The sequence below is a fragment of the Acyrthosiphon pisum genome, chromosome A1, assembly GCF_005508785.2.
Source record: "Acyrthosiphon pisum isolate AL4f chromosome A1, pea_aphid_22Mar2018_4r6ur, whole genome shotgun sequence".
NCBI lineage: Eukaryota > Metazoa > Arthropoda > Insecta > Hemiptera > Aphididae > Acyrthosiphon > Acyrthosiphon pisum.
Window position 1 is genome coordinate 39190565 of NC_042494.1, and position 17094 is coordinate 39207658.

Sequence of the window (17094 nt, forward strand, 5' to 3'; positions counted from 1 at the left end):
GACTAAAAATAAGGCTTAAATGAAGACTTTTCGGAGGATCCAGACCCCTTTGTCCCCCCCCCTCAGATACAGCCTTGCTACTTAGTTAAAAATGTTAAATATTTACTGCTATTCGTGGATACATTTTATTTAAGCTCAAGGAATTACATTAAAAATAATAGTAAAAACGAAAAGACCCCTTTTAAATACCAACTCGATTCGGTTTCAAATCGATAAATAGAGCTATAGGTAGGTTCTCGAAACTTTTCAAGTGTTCTACTTCCCGAAAAAGTATCCATATTATACCTGCAATATGAACATACTATTATATTATTTATGTTTTACACATTCATAAATTGCATACTTACCTAAACATTTTTTATTTTAATAAATATTGAATAATTGTTCATGTCTGAAAGTACTAATGATCACTGTGTGTAGTGTATACCTAGTGTATTTTCTGTGATTAGTTTATACCATATTATATAAAACTAAAAATTGGCATTAAACATTTTCTTTTTTTTTTTAACTATAAGCCAACGTCCAACGTACAATTTTTTTTTACCTTAAAGATTAATGGGATGATCTATACGAAACACCTTTTATATATATTGGGTTATTGTACAACCGCCAAGTTTGCCCGAAGTGATTCTTCTTCTTCTAAGCTTATACAGTTACTACCTCCGTTAAAAGTCAAACTAGGTGACGCCAATTCAAGTATAATTTATTTATTTAATTATTTCATTACCCACTAATTTATTTGTACTCATCTTTGTACCTAGGATATATGATCATATTTTATTTATATTTAAAATGTAATAGTGAAATAGGATTATTATCAACTTATATCAATAATATGTATGCTATTTTTAATTTAATTATCTTAAAACATTGACAAATACATCAAATGCTAACATTTGTAGTTTATACTGTATAAGTATGCTAAACAAACCATTCGGAGATTACCATTTACTATGTATGGTATTATATTATTTTATATTTATTATGTTTTTATTAATATATAGTATGAGCGAACAATTGATTATTTTTTCCGTCGTTTTCTACGTATTTTAAAATTATGTATGCAAGTTGTGTAAATATAAGTGCAAACAGCGAGAAAATTTATATTTTCAAAATATTTAAATCAAATATACTTTTAAATTAAATTACTAACGTACTTATACATTTTCGAGCGTGCATGAGGTGTAATTATATAAATGTATAAGTTATAATTTATATAGAGGAATAACGTGCGCGCATATAAACTATGTTTCCACATATCAGAAATTAATCATTGTGTTATTATCGAGCCATCGCATTGAATACAGTGTGTTTTCATACATAGGTACGATTGAAATAACATATTTTCAAAACTTTCACTAGTATACAATTTATAATATATGTATGCCTAAATACACTTATAATGCCTAATATATAGGTATACGTAACAAAAACAAGTACCTACCTCGTTACCTATTGATAAACTTCCGTGCGTAAAATAAATCGAAATACGTATTTTATTTTATTATCGTATTATAGTTTTGAAAATGCTTAAAAAAAACTGGTACAGCTGCAGCAGCTAGTGATTTATTGTATAGCTGTGAAGGTTAAAATTAAATTAAATAACTACACATTATAAATAAAAGCTCTTCGTTCGGATATATATAGGTATATACATTTTAATCAATAATAATTAATAACAAACTATATAAATACCTTAAGAAAAAATTGAATGTATAATGAATCATTAATGAATCATTAATTATATAACTATTGTTGTTATATTATTATGATTTACAACGACGAAGACGAACATTTGACGATTAAGTGGTCAATTTCTTATAACTCGTTTCCCACGTCCATCGCAGTGGCCGAACACGCCTTCGTACCTATCGAACATTGAGATTTCCTTGTCTCCGAAAGACGCATTACTTCGTCTGCCCTTAGCGACCCCTGCCGACTTCTTTAAGTACACCTGCTGCATGTGACGACCATTTCGTCTCCCTTGGTTATGCTCGTACGTTTTGCTTGTACCGACTTGATAGTCCCGGAGCAATCTCCGGTTCATGAATTCCGGTTCGCTCGACGACGTACCTGCTGCAGCCACGTTTTCCATCAGTGGAAATGATGTTTCACCGATCGCCACTAGAATATAATTAATTGCACGTTGGTCAGTTTATTAAACTTTATTCACTAAATAAGCATTGGATTGGCTAAGAAGATAAGCGACTCTGTACTCTATATACATACCGATACCGTTCGAAGTTATTTTATAAGAAGTCTAAAAAAAGGCTTAATGGCTGGCATTCGATATTCAATAAAAGCTTCCCCATCCAGAGGCGGTCCAGATTTGGGGTATAACTATAATAATTATTGTATATAATATATATACATTGTACACACATGCGTCACACAATGGTTTTATGTAAGACATCGGGAATGTGACGATTAAATTTGCGATTTTTAACAGTCCGTAATTATGCAGTGTTCTCGTCTGAGACTGTCATAAAGAATAAGCAGTTTTATCAACAACGGGGCCTTTATTATTATTGTTTTCGGACAGTATATAGTGTATACGTTTAGCAAAACAAAAGATCTCACCAAATATTTGATTTAGGATCCGATATTACGAAAGTTTATCCTTTCATCTTGTTTTTGTTTCATGTATAAAATAATTAATTGCAAAATACTGATAAAACTTTTCCCCTTAATTAAAAACATTTTAGAGCTGGGATATATTTTAGCATGTGATGTGCACGTTTTGTGTGGTGAACATTCAGCTTGTATCACGACTAAACATAAAATGACGTCTACATTTTTAGTATAATTTTTTTTTCTTAAAAAACGAGTAAACATAAGCATATAAAATAACAAAGTACATATTACGAGTATATAATATATTATGTATATTGTATAATGTATATTATGGTTGTTGATGTAGGAATAAATCAACAGCTTTTCACGGGCACTTTTCATGAAGTCAACGTCAGGTCTTTGTACTATAAACATATTTATACCAGCGTATAAGTTCATTAATGTCAGATACAGAAATCGTCCTAAACCAGACGCCATTTCATTTTCTCTTTGATTTGACATTGTGAAGTTTTTATACAAGTGTGTACCTAAACATATTAAATATAGAGGCTGGATACCCAATCTGTAGAGGAAATCAGTAAACGTATGTATACATGTATAGTATGTATACAATATTAATACCGAATATTCCCAAACTTTTTAGACACTCCGCTCAATATAAAATATAGTTTAGTTGGGTTACAACATTTGGTGCTTAAATGAACCCAATTTCGAATTTATAAAGTAACGATTCTCAAAATTTTATCGTGACCCTAAGCCCCAAATTATGTTTTAGATTATAAGATGTATATACCTACCAGTGTACTATTACATGTAGGTAATAGTAAACAGTTGTATTTAGTTCTTAACATAAATCAAACTGCAGTTGCGTATACTAATAGGGACAAGCGAAAATTTTTATGTTCGGACCGCCTCCCCGCTTGAAATATCAAAATTAAAAATGTTTTTATGCCATTAAACTATAGCCAAATAAAAAATTATCCACAAGGTGATTCACGAACCACGCTAACTCCTATTTTTTTATTTTAATAATGAATTTATTCAAATTCTGATTTTGAAACTTTGAATACACTCAAAGACCATTTTTCAAATTTTAGAATTTTGTTTTACTACTATTTAGGAGTAGGTATTTCAACCCCACAAGACGTCTCAAACGAAACTGGTGCAGAGATCTTCTTAATCAATAATAAAACACATTTATACATTATACATATAAAAATCTAATTTCACTGTAAAAGGGTGACTCGACTGCGAGCCTTCCTACACGTCACTCAAAGCCATTGTTTTTGTTTTAGTTATACTTATCATATTTACTTATTGTATATAATGTACAGATTGTAAATTTTCAATAAACGCCATTTTTAAAAAAAAAAAAATAAAAAAAAAAAAAAAAAGGTATTTCAAATGAGAACATTTTTACTATAAATTATTTAGCGGATAATTTTTTAAAAATGTTGAAATACCGAGTTAAAATTCGAACGAGTAATTTCTCAGTTATTAAAATATTTGTACTTACTAAGAATAGGTAATCCTTAAAAATGGTTTTACAAAAAAATAAAATATATGTAATATTGAATCCACTTGAGCCATTTATACAAATTATTAATGTTGATGGATTAATATTAATCACTAAAATTGCCAAATCACTGTAGCAGTATAGCCCCATATAATACGAAATCATTATCATGGACCTATATTATCCTTATTGCACAAAGTTAACTAATTCAAAAACTACTTTTTTAACCAATTTTTATTTTGATTCATCAAAATGTTCAGAAAAACCACTAAATGATTTACTGTAGAAAAGAGAGGTTCTCATTTGAAAAATAGAAATTCATATCTCCACGGGACACCTTGTAATAGGTACCAAGAATCTCAAGAATTTTAAAATATGGTCTTTAAGTATATTTAAGTATTTAACAGTTTTAAAAATCAGATTTTGAATAACTGCATTATTGAAGAAAAAAGAAATTTACAATTTTAATATGCTCAAAAGTCGCACTAAATTAAATTATCATAAATAACTTATAATATTGCCCTACCTATATGGGCCCTTGATAATATTTTTAACTTTAAATTTATCAGATAATATACTTATTGAAATTATTTTAACAGCTATTACTATTTGGGTAGATAGGTTAGGTTATACCTGAGTAATAACTCAATAATTTAACAAAATACTATTTTAATTGTAATTTATTAATACTACTCAAACTAAGTACTCAAATAATACCTACTATATAGATACGTTGGTATCTAATACATATTATATTTACTAGCTTTCTTCTTGCATACGTATATGTTAATAATTAATGTGTCAGGTGGTTATGAATTAAACTATACGTCTTGTACGCGGAAACCAAATAAAAAAGTGATTATTGAATAATCGACCCCATAAAATATTTCTGAATGAGCCACTGAAGTCTGAAACAATAGTTTACGTGCGTTTACGTATAAATATAATTCGATTCGTGCGAGCCGTTTTGTCGTTTACATAATTTAACTCACCCTCGCTGTTGTTTTCAATTCGGTATTCGTCGTCGCAAAGACTCGATTTCGTACTCAGCATACATGTTATCATAAGTATAATCATGATCATTGCTAAAGACGCTATAGTATTGTACAAATCGAATATAACATAATATATTATGTAATATTAAATAATATTAGATACAACATGTAATAAGAACATTACAACTATATTATTATAACATTGAGTACTATATGCACGAGAGAGTTTAATTGCACGATTAAACAGGAATATTATTATTTGTTACAGATTTGAAATTATTTGGTTGCCATGATTCTTGCACAGTTTATAGAAACCCCGTAGTTGGGCAAATATTAAAAGCTGGTATACAGAGTGATCCATTTAACGTAAGACACTTTATCGTTTAACCATCTACTTTTCGTATAACAAGTGTCTTACGTTAAATGGATCACCCTGTATAATACTATGTATAGAAATGAGAGCGTATTTCATTGTATACTAAAAACATGGTTACCGAACAGTCGAAATGTTCTTCTGTAGTATATTTTTTATTTCCGGAGTTATAAATACATTATTATACCAAGTGATTTTTTATCATTTTTTCATATCAAATACTAAACCAATAGTTAATTATTTACAACCATTTTAATGTTAATGTGGGCGATGTGGCAGATATCTCACTTAATTTTTACAAACCACTATTCGTAACGTCCAAACATTAAATGTCAATAAATAATTGACTGTTGGTTTAATATTTATATACAATATACATTATGACGATTAAGACCTTTTTACTCAGAAAACTATTTTATTTCCGAATATTAAATAAAAATATAATCTAATGTAGTTACCTATGTATTACAACCTAATAAAAAGAAAAATCGAAATCAAATTTTCTTAAATCCGTTGATTCGTAATATGTACACGCCCATGCATATTATGGATTACCTAGTACCTATAATATTATATTTTCTTGGCCTAATTATACCTTTTATACTATTTTATAATAAAACATTCTGTATTACAATATTTAACTGCCTACACAGTGCATACAGATTACTCTTGAATAGTACAGTTTCTGTTTTACTTTTTTAATAATAAGTACTAAGTAGTATTATACGTAATAGTTATACAAATAATAATAATAGCCAAATAATATTATAGTAACAATAATAGTATAAATAGGTAGTCAGGTACTTTAATTGATGAATATAAATTTTTGTTTTACTTTAATCAAAGGCTATAAATTAAATAAATACCTATGGACATTTTTGGATCTTGGATTTCTGTTACTTGGAAGGTTTTATGAAAGTTGTCGTTCCAAATGAACCAGTGAGCATATTTTGCCATTATTCTTAATATAATTACTTAATAATTCATTAAAAATAATATAATAAGTACCTACCACAATAATACTAAAATAATATTGTTTTTTTTTTTTATAATTCTTCATAATATAAAATTTTTATAAGTTGTTAACTACTACATTGTGTCATAAAATATATAATATAACATTCATAAATTATATTCATTTTACCGGTTTTTTTTGATGATCCAAACTCATATTGTTTTTATTAATCAATTATGATTAAAATATGGATTTTTACCTTTATTCAGCAAAATAACAGATGTGGCCACTTTAAAAGTCTGTAAACAAATCATTTCTTTCAAAACGAATACCTACCCAAACTGTCGATATAATTACTGGATTTTCTTTGGAAAACCATTACAGCCTGCTACACAAACTACACTCCGTTAAATCCAATTGACGTATTAAACAAAATATAAAGCTATTAAAAACCTCGAACCAAATGGGAACGATATATTTGTGGGGAAAAGTGATGTTTCATAAAATAAATGGAAGTCGAATAAGAAAAGATAAATCCGGATGTTAATATTATGAAATGTAACTACCTACTCGTTTTCTAATTAATATGGAATGCCCATCTTCAAAAATATATCATACCTACACAGGCAAAGCGTGCACAAAATGTATTTTTAAAACAATACCGATTAAATTGCATTTTAAATTTACGATACCCATGTAAAGTAATTACATTCCAACGTATATAGATAATAAATTATGTGTATACATATCAACATATGTATAATCGTTATAAATGCAATAAATATATATAATATATAATGTACGAATCTCGCCGGCCCGGTCGGGGGATTTACGTCGCAGCGCAGCGTTGCCTACACCCAAAATTATATAGGTAGGTACAGTGACACTCGTCTGATCGATATTGCACGCACCAGCGAAATGTGACCGTGTGTATAATATATATATATATGTTTACATGTATTGAATGACGTTTAGGAATTCGTTTTAAAAACGAGCACGATTAAAAAAAAAAAAATATATCCGATTTTTTTTTTTGCCAGGTCAAATTTAGAATCATCGCTGTTGGATCACCCCGAGTTGGCCCTGCTGTTCTACCTGTGCCAGATGATGTTACGAGAACTCGGAAAATGTAGTCGTCTTGTACAGCTCATACCGATGGACATGACCGGATATTTTGGTTGGTGAAAATCAAAAAAATCACACGAATAAAACCCAAGCTAATAAATTCGTGTCATTATAGCAGCTAATATACATTAATATTGTTAATTTTGTTTTCCTGACAATAATATTATTTTGTATCGCACAGAAAACCGTGCCGGACCGTCAAACATCGGCAACGTCATCAGCCAAATACTTTTGTGCAAACAAATCCAACCGGACTTCAACCAAGAAGAAATCTGCAGTATAGCCAAAGACAGTCAAGACCTGGCCAGACTTATCCAAGACATGCAAGAATTCCTTCCACAACAAGACACCGCAGCTGGTATGTATATTATACGTTATAACTATATATATTGTGCACGATATGCGGATATAACAAAAACCATTTATTTTTTATTATTATTTTTCTTTGCGTTTTATTTAAACGATAAAAATAAAAAAAACTGCGGTAAATATATTTAATGGTTATGTTATATAATTTAATAAAACACTCTTTATTTTTTATCAAAAAATCTAAATTTTATGTTCTAATATTCATAAATTCATAAAGTTCTATATAGATTATAGTTGTTTAATGTTTAATCTTTCTTCTTGTATAATAAAATAAAATACATTTTTAAATAAATTTATTTTTAGTTTACACATTTTCCGTAATTTTTTTTTTCAAATTTAGGTATGATCTATGGAATTATTTTTAAGTGAAAATAATAGTGAACAATTATTGAAACTTTATAAATTGTGTATAATTGTACAAAGGTTTCAAAAGTCTAAATCGCATGATATTTTAAAATCAGTAATTGTGATATTAAAATGCGAATCTGGTATTAATTTTCAAAATCAAAATATTACATCTTGTTAATTGTATAACCATCAATTTGTACAAAAGTATTTAACATTTTTCTGTAAGTCTCTCAAAAGTTATAACAAATATATTTCACATTTTAGGTAGAAATTTGACCAAAATGTATGTGTTCGTTATCTTGTATGACTTCTGATTTAGGATAATACTCTTGTATAGTCTTGTTCTCTTGTTGACAAACTTTACTGTAATCATGTATTTTTTTAACAATAATTTACTCTCTACTCTCTACTATATACATTGTTTGTCATATTGTTTATAAAAAATAATACTGTTGTTATTATTTATTTTTGCAGAAAAAAATGCAGCGTTAGAACCAGAAAACAGCAAATGGAAACGAAAAGGAAGAAGAAATTCAATATACACCAATGTCAGCTCATGTTGTTGTTTTTGTAGGCCAACTTACCTTTGATGTTTTATATTCGTTGTATTAGAGCTCACACAACTATTATTTTTCCAAGCTCAAAATAAAAACACCGTCTCTATTACACGAGTCCAGCATTGTATCACATACCCCAATAATAATGACCAACCTATGTTCGCTGTTTAAAACAGCTATGTAATTATTGTTTATACAATAAATAATAATATATAGTTTAGTTCTTGGTGACTGGTTGATGAGAAATTTAATTCGTATACAACATTTTGTTTGAATCTTACATTATTATATTTAATTTATCAATATTCGTGTTAAATCTATAACCATGTTCAAAATAAATATTTAAAACGTCATCGACTAAATAAGTACATCAAGTTTCCTTATTCATTGTTTATACTTGATATATAAACTATAAAGAAATAATAAAAGACAAGACCAAAAAGTAGGTAGAACTTGAAAATGTTATCTCAATTGTTTTATTTTATTATAAATCGAAACGGCATAGTTTATGACATAAGTTATGTGTGTTCGTATATATTATTATGTATCTGTGTGTGTTTCTGAGAAAAAGTGAAAATTGGTTAATTTCCTCAATAGTTGTTTGTGGTTAAACTGCAAAACATTCTCTGTCTTAACTTTAATATATTTTAAGTCAAAATATAAAATGTATAAAAACATTTTTAAAAAACATAATATAATATACAAATAATGTTAAAATATTGATGCAGTGGGATCTCGATAATTCTCAAGTCCCATGGGTGTGAGATAATATTCTAGCTATCAAAAATTAAATACAATATAATACAATGTATGATGTATTTTCTTAAACCAAACATGAAAACAAATTACTAGGTATAAGCAGTTTAGTATGAAAAATAAATAAAAGTAGGAATAAATCACTGCAGTTTTTATTATTTTCTATTTTTTTTTTTTTAAGTAATTTATGGTAAGCTGTTTTTGATTTTTGTAATTCTATTTTCAAACGAATTTACAAAACAACAAAATATTTAAACCACATTTTCGACATACTCTCGCTGTGGTCTAAAAGTAGATATATTTAATATACTTGCTTTATTTAATTTACCAATTATGATTTTTCGTTTGACCGTCAGTTTTCCAGTTTCCTTCGTCACTGCTGCCACTATAGCTTAGCAAATATGATGACCACGGCGTTTCTCTGACCACGTATTATACTATTGTGATGGTTAAATGTTTTCCTAACAGCTGTACCGTAGTGTAAAGAAGTCACTGATAGCTACTTTTTAGTAAAACTCTGCGCTATGCTCATCTAATCCCGTGGGCTTTGCGCACGCGTGACACACTATTTTATTGACGTGTAACGATAAGTTTGATTTTTTCCCATTTTGTTTTTCTCGTCTGTTTATAACATTACATGCGATTAAAAGTTCGTCGATCGTCCGATAAGTTTATGTTTGACTCGTATAACCAAATGGCTGAGATTTGATTAAACGTCTTAGGTTCGGCCGACTTGCCAATCGTAAAAGGGATTAATTAGTCGGTACGCTACGCATATATTTGCTTCTAATAATTTATTATAAAGAGCGACACGGTTTCTTGGTCCTGTTTACTAAACCACAACCCCTCCCATCAAAACGAACAACTAGCTCCTTTCAAAGTCGACGTTTTGTCTGACAAGCACTCATAAAATAAACCCCCGTTTCATCTAAACACTGGGAATGTTTTCAAGTATACCTACACAAACTAAATAGTTCAATAAGAGTAGGTAGGTACCTACTCGCAAACGGTACCTATTATAATATGTAGAACGTGGGTTACTCTATACTGAGCGACGTCAATAAATATTTTTATTTCGTTTCCTCATTCTACACGGATATGGTCAGATTCACATTATTCGATATATTATGTAGTTAATGTTTGGCAATTCCGTTTTATTATTGTTTAGCAGGGACGCGAAATAAAAAAGTACTAGCGCTAAGCGACGGGTGGGTTGATATTGCGAATTGCCCGAAGAATTGCAAATCGATAGTTGTATTGTATCATAACAATATTTTGTTTCTATAATAATGAAACCCGCTGTGACGATCATTCGCACAATAATAGTTAATTGCCGAAAAAAATTGCCTATTTGATTATTTTTGCATTGGCTAATCACATATTACACGTAGTAAGACACTTCTGAGAGGATATTTTTTCGTTTTCGTCAACCATTATCGAGATTCCACCGTATGCTGACTATAGGTATCTGGTATACCAACGCATCAATTCTAATGATATTAAGATATCAAAATTACCCAAACTCGTTGCATCACAGGAATTTCAAAGTAAATAAAAGAAGTCCAAAACAAAAATAAATCTAAACAACGATGAGTGTTTATGACGCAGGACATCGGATGTAGGATACCTATAGGTGGACCATTAGGTACTGGTTTTGGGTTATTCAGCATTATATTTTTATTAAATTGTAAATTATTTACATAAAATATTCCACACAGTAAATACAGTTTTACTTTTTTCTTCGCGTCGTGCATTTTCCCAGTCTACAATACTTCTTGTACCTGCAAATTTTATTCCTTTGCATTTGTATTAACCGTTACCATTATTTAATATATGTTTAATAATATATTCGTGTCAATTTTTCCTTTGTATTATGTAATATACATGTACTATTATATCAGTCGTAATTTAAACTATTTTGTTTATTTTAATTCAAATCGATATACTTAGTTTAGTTTATTGAGTTCCGATTATTATTTAATACAATATTTGAAGTCAAATAATTAAAAATAATATACAACAGTAATCTCGATCAAGTTTCTGTATTATAGTTGTATTAAAATGTACATTTTTAAATGAATGGATTAAATGTGCATAAAATACTTTCAGTCTCTAATTTAGTTGTCTTATATAAAATTATAATATAATACTACTTTATTAATGATAAATTAAGTAAGTAGCGATCTTAAAATGTATAATAATAATATATTATCATTTATCGGTCCTATACCAATTTTTGTCTTTATAATAATGACCTTCCTTCAGTGTTATTATTACATATTTTCATTTTATAAGATTTATTATAATATAATAAAATGCATATTATGCATTTAAGCAACCGTTCACATTGTTGTGAATTATATTATTTTGAACACAATTTTATATTTGAGAATACATAAAAATGTCTAATATTAAAATATTAGTTAAATATATATTCCCTATACAACCTCGAAGCACCAACTATCACCGAATTATGTAAAATGATACTTGTTGTAAGCTGTTGTAATGATAACATAGTATTATGAATATTAAGTAATATTATTTAGTGTTTAAAAATCTACTTTAATAAGTCATAATCGGGAAGAACAAATTTACTCAGAAGACCATTAAAATATGATACGTATGGCTCAAAAGCTATTCAACGTTCACTAGGTATTAAATATTTAAATGTATGTATACAATATACATTGATGTTGACATCAATATTAGTCTAGATTGATATTATTATATTATATTCATATTATAATGTAATAATATATTATAATTGTTCATTTATTGTTTAAACTAAATAGTTAATAACCTTAATAATTATACTGTATAATGTGTTATAACACGATAGTTATAAGTAATATTTTATTTATTATTATATTTAGAATTACTGTTTTTATGATACGTTTTATGTAAAATTTACCAGTAGGTCATACCGATTATTGTTGTTTTAACCGTAAATGTGTTACTCGCTTGGAGGATCCATGTTCAATATAAATGACTCTCCGAATGCCTAACCAAAAAAATTATCTGATAATAAAATCATAAGCAAAATTAATGTTTGAAAATGTAAAATAATTAGCAAGTGATTACTGAACTAAAATCAATTTCAGCGTCGGCGAAATAAATGAATACCTATAGTATTATGACGGTTTATATTGAACATCGTCACAGCGATCGGAAAATGTAATATATGATTATGATCTATGGTGTAAAAACTAAATTGTAAATAGAGTTATTTGCCATGCAAGCTGAATAATTATGTTTTTTTCGACATTATTTTTACTTCAAAAATATTTATATAATTATTTGTTAGAATAAAAAACATGTTAGCCTAAATAAATAATTAATATATTTCTTATGATTTCCATTCTTGAAAAATTAAAAAAATGTGTATTTACAACATAAAAAATAAAAAATAATGGTTAATAATTATAATCAATTATATTAGAGCATGCATATTATTTTTACTTTACTATAAAAAAATAAAATAATAATAATATTAGATTCTGAGAAGAGCTGTGAATGTATTGATACGTAATGTTTTATACTTCAACACTCGACGATTCTCATGTAATATCTCTATTGATTGAAAATGTAACACGAGTGGTACTTAAGTACTTAAAATAGGTCATTTTGTAAATGCATTTGTAATTGATGAGGAAATTATGAAAATAACAACAAAATAATCGTAAAGGTGTATTAGTGAGCGTGGTTTTAATTAATTTTAGTTTTAATTGGTTAAATAGAGGGCCTGTTCAATCAGGCTTAGTGCCCATTATACGCGCCATGTCACCTATAGTCACCAATGGTATCAGACCTCAGTAACACTGAACCCCTTATTCCATCTAATCCTCCCTGGATTTAAAAATATTCGATAAGTTCTGAGTGTCTTGCAATATTCTTAGTGGCTATTTGTGGCTGTATCTCGACCACCGTTGTCGTAACCTAAGTGTAAAGTTCATTCGAAGTAATTATTAATTATCGTTGATTAAAAAAAATAAATACATAGACTACAGACACTTTTACCTGCTAAACTCTAGTGAAATCAAACATTTTTTTAAGATTTTTATTTTTTATTTCTTATAACACTACCATGTTTATACTGCAGGATTTTTATTTATTATATAGTTCATATTATAATATTATTATAGGTACAGTGGCTTACTGATAGGGTGGCACGACGGGCAAATTCCACTGGCCCAGAGGGAGGGAGGGCCGTTCAAAAATGTGGCGAATCAAAAAAACAGATAACTGCTATTGTAGAATTATAGTTTTTGACAAAACCAAGTTCTAGTAGAATCAAATCACTTTAAAATAAAATAACTTTAATAACTAGAAAAATGACTGATACACGCGACACGCTCATAGGTAGATTATAGATTATTTTATGTGCGGCGTCTGCAATACTAATATTATAGATATTATATAAATATAATAATTATTCTGGAACAGATATAACAAAGAAACGCACTCTTTATTTAGAGCTGTATAACCTCAAGTCTAGAAAACCGTATTGAAGTCTGTCGATTACTCGATTCGTTATCCGCTATCCCAATATACAATATTATATTATAAATTATAATACAGCCCGGCTGAAACAGCCGTCGTTTTTCGATATTATTTTGTCATATTTAGTTATTCTGTTATCAGTCGTCAGTCGTCACCCGTTGATCGAAATAAATATTGTAAAAACAATATTCATAAAATTAAATATTTTAAATATTTTTTTATTGCCTTATTAAAAAAAATGAGATACATATTAATATAATGTGTAATAAAAAGTGATCATATATTATTATTCATAATTGTATAATAAATATATTTGTATTTATTACCTATTTTAGCAGGGGTGGATTTAGATATAAATTGTGTGAGTAAGTGCATTTTCTTCATATTATAAATTTGTAAGACCAAGCTGGATTATCTTTCTACAGCCAATCGAAGTTCTAGTTACGCCACTATAGGTACCTCAAACCATGACAAATGCATTGATTGGTCACAGGTTATATAAATAAATAAATATTATATATACTAAGCGTTCGATGTGAATTTTGTCATTTTTCGTCAGTGTCTTTAACCGACTACCAATAACCTAAGCCATAGAGACCATTTTTCCTGTTTCTCGTAAAAAGTATGTTTCTTTGGATATCTCAATACATAAATTGATTACACGGCGTTATGGATAGTCTATTTGGATACACTACCAATGTCGTGTGTTTATTTTCCTTATGTTTTAAAATATATCGTCTGTACGTACATCTATAAATACGACGTAAGTGCAGAGCCTCAGAAGGGGTCGTTGGACTTGGAGTACCTACATGGGCCCGGCTATTTTAGGTGCCCGTTAAAATGAGTTTCTAATTTTTGAAATTTTGTTAGGAATAGGTACTTAATTTATAACAGAAAAGAAGGTATTTATTTTATATTAAATAATAATTTATGATATAAACGTATATTATAATATATTAAATATAAATCGTGTATGGGATACTCTTATCGCTTGTCGTGGGTTGTATTTTATTGGAAATTTTGTATAGGGTCGACAAAAACATTTAGTGTATAATATATCATATATATTTAATATATCCTCTGTAGACTAAATTGTGTACACAATACAACATGCATATAATAATATGAATATAATATGTGAATACTGAATGTCTATTAAAAATTGTATATACCCCCCCCCCCCATGAAAAATTCTTAAATACGCTACTGGTACAGGGGCCCAAAATTGTATGTGGGGACAGTATAATTAATGAACCTTAATAAGGTAAAATTAGTGTCTAAAACCATAGGCATGCGCAGACTTTTTTCGCAGGGTATGTCGGTATTTTTAAATATATTTAGCTCAATACAAAAAATAACTCCCCAAAAACTCTTAATACGTACAAATAATTTGCATCTAATGCGAAAAGAAATTAGCATTAATTTTATTTAGCTAATTTATTGATTTTAGATATTTTAATTTGAAAAGTATGTAGGTACCAGTAGCGAATTTTCCAGGCATGCTCAGCATGCACTGCATGCTTAACAATAAAAACGCAATTAATAAAAATACAAAAATATTTTTGTCATCAATAATTTAATATTATGTACTGTGATTTCATTCCAATAAAGTAACAATATAAAAACCTACAGACATTTGATCATATTATTATAATATAATAATGAAAAAAATTGATAATCTAATCAATCGAAATTCTTTTTTTCGAAGTTGTAGGTAGTATGAAAATAAGCAATAACCGCAGGGGCTTGAATGTTCTGGTGGCAAAACCCGCAATTCTCATGAAAATGGTGGATTTTGATTTCAATTATATTATCATGAGTTAGCAATCTGTTTTATTATTTCTAGGTACCTGTGATGATTATGGAAATATAATTATAAAATCAAATTAATATTTGACTCCCAATATTTTATTATAAGAAAATAATATAAAAAAATATTCAAAATATTTAAATTATTGAACTAAGATACGGTACCGTGCGAGCAGCCGTACCTAACGCACGCCTGTTTCGTCGCTCCGTTAATTACCGCTGCGTATCAGTATATATTATAGTATATAATATATTAAACTTCTTTTTGCCTTTTATTCTATTAATCACCTAACGTCTTTAATTCTCTATTACAATGTGAACCGAGTTCAATTCGTAATAGTTTCAAGTGTCAACTACCTGCTTCGTCGCGTATCGACTACGCCACGCAACAGAGGACGACCTTTGTCCGCGAGATAAACATGCCGAAATCGCCAAAGGTACAAACTAATAATACTAATAATACAAATAATAGTATTACTATCAGCAAAAACAAAACTAATATACAGGATGCTCGCCAAAACAGTCCTTCAAATAAGCCCGATTCAAACAGCATGAATAATGCTAGCCATTCAGCACAAACGAATAAACGTAATCTTTCCAGCTCCTCCAATTCAGCTTCCGAACCATCAACACCGAATCTAAATAAGAATATTATTTTAACAAAACATAAAAAAAAGATTTTTGTTACACGTAACAGATTCGAAGTATTTGCCCAAGACGATTCGTTTGAAACTAATACTAATGAAAATATACCTAACTCTCATCATACTAATACTAATACTGATGCCGAAACTTTCTCTAAACCTCCTCCACCTATATTTGTCAAAGGTGTCGAAGATTATCCCGAACTATGTACGACCTTAATTGAACTAATTGGTGTAGACAATTTCATGTGCAAGTCTACAACTAACTCATTGAAAATTCAAACCACGGACCCTAGTGCGTACAGGGCATTAATACAATTCCTCAAAACAGAAAAAGCTGAATATCATACTTACCAATTGAATGAGGACAAACCACTACGGGTAGTTATTCGTAACCTTCACTCATCCACGCCTCTAACACTAATAAAAGAGGAGTTAGAAGCTCGGTGTTTTGAGGTAAGGCAAGTTACTAATGTTTTACACAAAGTCAATAAGAACCCCCTTCCACTATTCTTCATCGATCTTGAGCCAACACTGCAGTCTAATGAAATTTTCCAACTTTCATCACTACTT

The 17094-nt window shown here is 28.8% G+C and overlaps 1 protein-coding gene across 1 annotated transcript in view; it reads left to right on the forward strand.

Annotated features, from left to right (window-relative positions):
• LOC100571879 overlaps positions 1-10635 on the forward strand; it is a 175609-nt gene extending 164974 nt beyond the window's left edge. Inside the window, exons 3-5 of the mRNA XM_029487018.1 lie at positions 7454-7590; positions 7720-7896; positions 8730-10635. Coding sequence (XP_029342878.1) covers positions 7454-7590; positions 7720-7896; positions 8730-8845 — 430 coding nt within the window. The 3' untranslated portion in view covers positions 8846-10635. The remainder of the gene's footprint in view (positions 1-7453; positions 7591-7719; positions 7897-8729) is intronic.
• Positions 10636-17094: the final 6459 nt, after the last annotated feature.